The 3,460-nt window shown below is 49.0% G+C and overlaps 1 protein-coding gene across 1 annotated transcript; it reads left to right on the top strand.

The window, feature by feature from the left end:
• The first annotated feature begins 394 nt into the window (after positions 1-394).
• Positions 395-2,224, top strand: LOC108864993 (uncharacterized). Its single transcript, XM_018641577.1, has one exon. The coding sequence runs from the start codon at positions 395-397 to the stop codon at positions 2,222-2,224; it is 1,830 nt and encodes a 609-aa protein (XP_018497093.1).
• Positions 2,225-3,460: the final 1,236 nt, after the last annotated feature.

Raw genomic sequence — 3,460 nt, 5'->3', positions numbered from 1 at the left:
GAAACGGGGAAGCGGGGAAACTTTGAAACGGGGAAACGGGGAAACGCGGAAACGGGGAAACGGGAAAGCGGGGAAACGGGGAAGCGGGAAAACGGGATTCAAGGTCACGTGTGGATATGATGAGCCCTCGACATTGAGTCATTTCTATTTTTTCCTCGCCGAGCACAATCATGTAATTTCGAGAACGTTTATTCAGTTCACAAAGATGCCTCGGATCGGAAAAGTTTTTAGGAATTGCAAACCAAGTTTGAGTCGGCGCGGCCTGTACCGAGCGCCCTCCTCATTCATGGATTCCGATCCTCAACCCATCGCCGATGGTCCCCAATTATCAAGCGGCTCTACGTCTGCGAATTGCGATTCTATTCCGGGAGCAACAGACCACCAGTGTTCGTCCATGAAGGTCCGTCGTCAGCTTGCCGCATACGACGCTTACCACGGCAGCACGACGTACGACCTGGTAGATATCGGCGCACTGAATGATGTCTTTCAAAAGGTGGCAGTCTGCAAAGAATGTCATAATTTCCTGACGATTTCGGTGGTCAAACGTCAAGGAGTCGCAATCAAAGTCAATATCATCTGCAGCTTTTGTCGAAATAAAGCGACATACGAGAATGCAGAAAGAATTCGCCTTGAAGGGGAGAGCCGCCGAGCTTGGAACCTGAATGTGCGCATCACACATGCTTTCAGGAGCATCGGGAAGGTTGCGTCGGCAATGAAGATCTTTTGTGGCCTCATGGACATGCCGAACGCTTGTCGTCACTACGAAAAATTCTGGGGAATATTGAGTAAAATGGCGGAGAGAGTATGTACGGAGTCGATGAAACGGGCGGCGGAGGAAATTGTTATCCTGAACGATGGATCCACCGACATTGCGGTTGCCCTCGATGGCAGCTGGCAAAAACGCGGCTTCACGTCTCTGAATGGGCTGGTTACAGCGACTAGTTTCGATACCGGCAAAGTTCTCGACGTTAGCGTTCTCTCCAAATATTGTCGTTGTCCTGGCAAGAAATCCAATGTTCACGGCGAGAAGTGCTTCGCGAATTTCCAGGGTGTTAGTGGAGCTATGGAAGTGGAAGGAGCCAAAGAAATCTTCCGACGGTCAGTGGAAATCCACGGTATACGCTACGTGAAGTACCTCGGGGACGGCGACTCCAAAGCTTACAGAGCCGTTTCACCCGACGAGCCGTATGGGAGTGAATTGAAGATCGAAAAGTTAGAATGCGTGGGGCTCATTCAGAAGAGGATGGGTACACGGCTTCGGAAATTGAAAGCAGCTTTCAGAGGTAAGAAACTTGAAGACGGAAAACCGATGAGCGGGAAGAATCGCCTTACTGATGCAGTCATAGACGAGATCCATTGCTTCTACGGAAATGCCATACGAAAAAATACGAGCGATCTCGAGAAGATACGGAGGGCCGTTTGGGCCATATTCAAACATCTCCAGTCATCGAATGAGTCTCCGGATCACACTTCGTGTGACATCTCCTGGTGTAAGTTTCTGCAAAACGCGGACGGATACGATCACAATGAACATCAGCACTTTCCTCAGTGCCTCATCGAAGAGTTTAGAACGATCTTCGAGGACCTTTCCGATTCGAGCTTGCTCCGCAAATGCCTTCACGGCAAAACCCAGAATCCTAATGAGTCTGTCAACCACCTCATCTGGGCGAAAATCCCGAAAACAGTTTTCGAATCCCTTCCGAAGCTCAAGACAGGAGTCCACATCGCCATCTCTGAGTTCAACGATGGTCACGTGGCTCTTTGCCGAATTCTTGAAGCGGGTGGAATCACACCAGGACCTTTGTGTGTTGGACCTATGAAGGATTTGGATCTGAAAAGAATTGCAAGAGCGGAGCGTAGTGCGAGCGGAGACGCGAAGAAGGACCGAATCACGACTCGTAGACGCAAGAGGAAGCATGAGGAAACGCTTGCAGAAGCAGATCTCGATGATCCCGCATACGCTGCGGGAGCCCACAGAAGACACCGATTTTCATTAGTAAATCTGGAGGGTAAAGAATTTATGAACTCTGCCATCACACTCTCTCTCGATGGAACACTTCGCAATAGTGTTAATGGGAAGACAATCTTCCCCTCAGTGATTTCGAAAGATCAGCTCTATGCTGTGGATATGAGTTTGATTTTTCCGGATCTCTCATCGCGAGGTTTCATGGAGTTGAAACTCGAAAGTGAGAGCTTCATGCTAATGCTAGTGTTAGAGCTTTAGAACCCAGGAGTCCAATGAGATGGTGACGCTCTGAGAATTCGACTCGAAAGGAACCGCCTCGAACATAGGTTGTGGATTAGCTCTTTGATTCAGCATCCCGTCCGCTAGCTGGACGGAGAGCAACAAATGCGCACATGCTCGCATTGCTAAGTACACACATGCTCACATTGCTTAGAGCACACATGCTCACATTGCTAAGTATGTACATGCTCACATTGCTAAGTACACACATGCTCACATTGCCAAGGTGATGAATAGCAGAAGCTATTCGTGAATCTAGGGGCCCGGTCCTTGGAAAAAACCACGGAAGTTCGTCCAACCTTTCTCGAATAGCTTGCTAGACGCGGCTTGGAATTGTTCGACGTCTTGCTCCGTGGTGGCAATGGCCCGTCCGTAAGCGAGCCAATGCCGCTGCAAGGATGGGGAGCGCGTGTGTGGGTTTCGCAACTGTGCCGCGACCTTGTTTCTTTTACCTTCGCCTTTCTTGCACGAGGTCGAGGGGAACCGCAGAGGTTCGGAATCAGCTCTCGAAAAAAAGCGTGAAAATCAAGTGTAAGGTGAGTTCGAGCGCTGAACTTTCTCAGGAATTGTCGTCCTCATGATAGGACACGATTCCGTGTGGTATTCATTCGGAAATACTCCTTAGTTCGGTCGCAATCCCATCTTCGAAGGGTCTATGGAGGTTAGCAAGGCAGACAGAATTTTGCTCTTTTCGCTGGAAATCGACAAAACCCTCAACTCTTCTGCCGAGAAAGCTTGCTTACATCATAGAGCATTACCTGACAGCGAAGTCTCAAAAATTATCGGCGGTTTCCGGAGGATTCTCGGAGCTGGTACTTGTTGGATATAACCCACTGGTGGTCAGTCGGTGGACACTAGATCTGAAAGTAAGCTGTGAGCCTGGAAGATCACGGCGGAATAAAGATACAGGGATTCGTTGTGAATCAGTAGCTCCTCGCTTGTGCGAGTCTTTATTACCAGTATATATACCCTAGTGGAAAGCATCACTTGCATAAGCACTGGTCTGAAGACGGGAGTCCTTCAGACCAGGGTCGTCTGCATTACCAGATCGGAAGAAAGGAGTTCCTCCGATCTGGGTCACACAAGATTGCCTCACTACCCTGCGTAATCACACTGAGAATGTTACAGCTACTTTACTGAAAGCTGTCTGTATTTCAACATCCTCCCTTAGATGGAACAGTCTAAGGGTGATTACCAGTGATTACTAATTCTTGT

Source organism: Galendromus occidentalis, unplaced genomic scaffold (assembly GCF_000255335.2).
Source record: "Galendromus occidentalis unplaced genomic scaffold, Mocc_1.1 scf7180000075795, whole genome shotgun sequence".
NCBI classification, from domain to species: Eukaryota; Metazoa; Arthropoda; class Arachnida; order Mesostigmata; family Phytoseiidae; genus Galendromus; species Galendromus occidentalis.
This window is presented reverse-complemented; position numbering and strand designations above follow the sequence as displayed.

Bases quoted from the DNA above. Each gene is read 5' to 3' on its own strand.
- LOC108864993 (XM_018641577.1), top strand. From the start codon at position 395: ATGAAGGTCCGTCGTCAGCTTGCCGCATACGACGCTTACCACGGCAGC.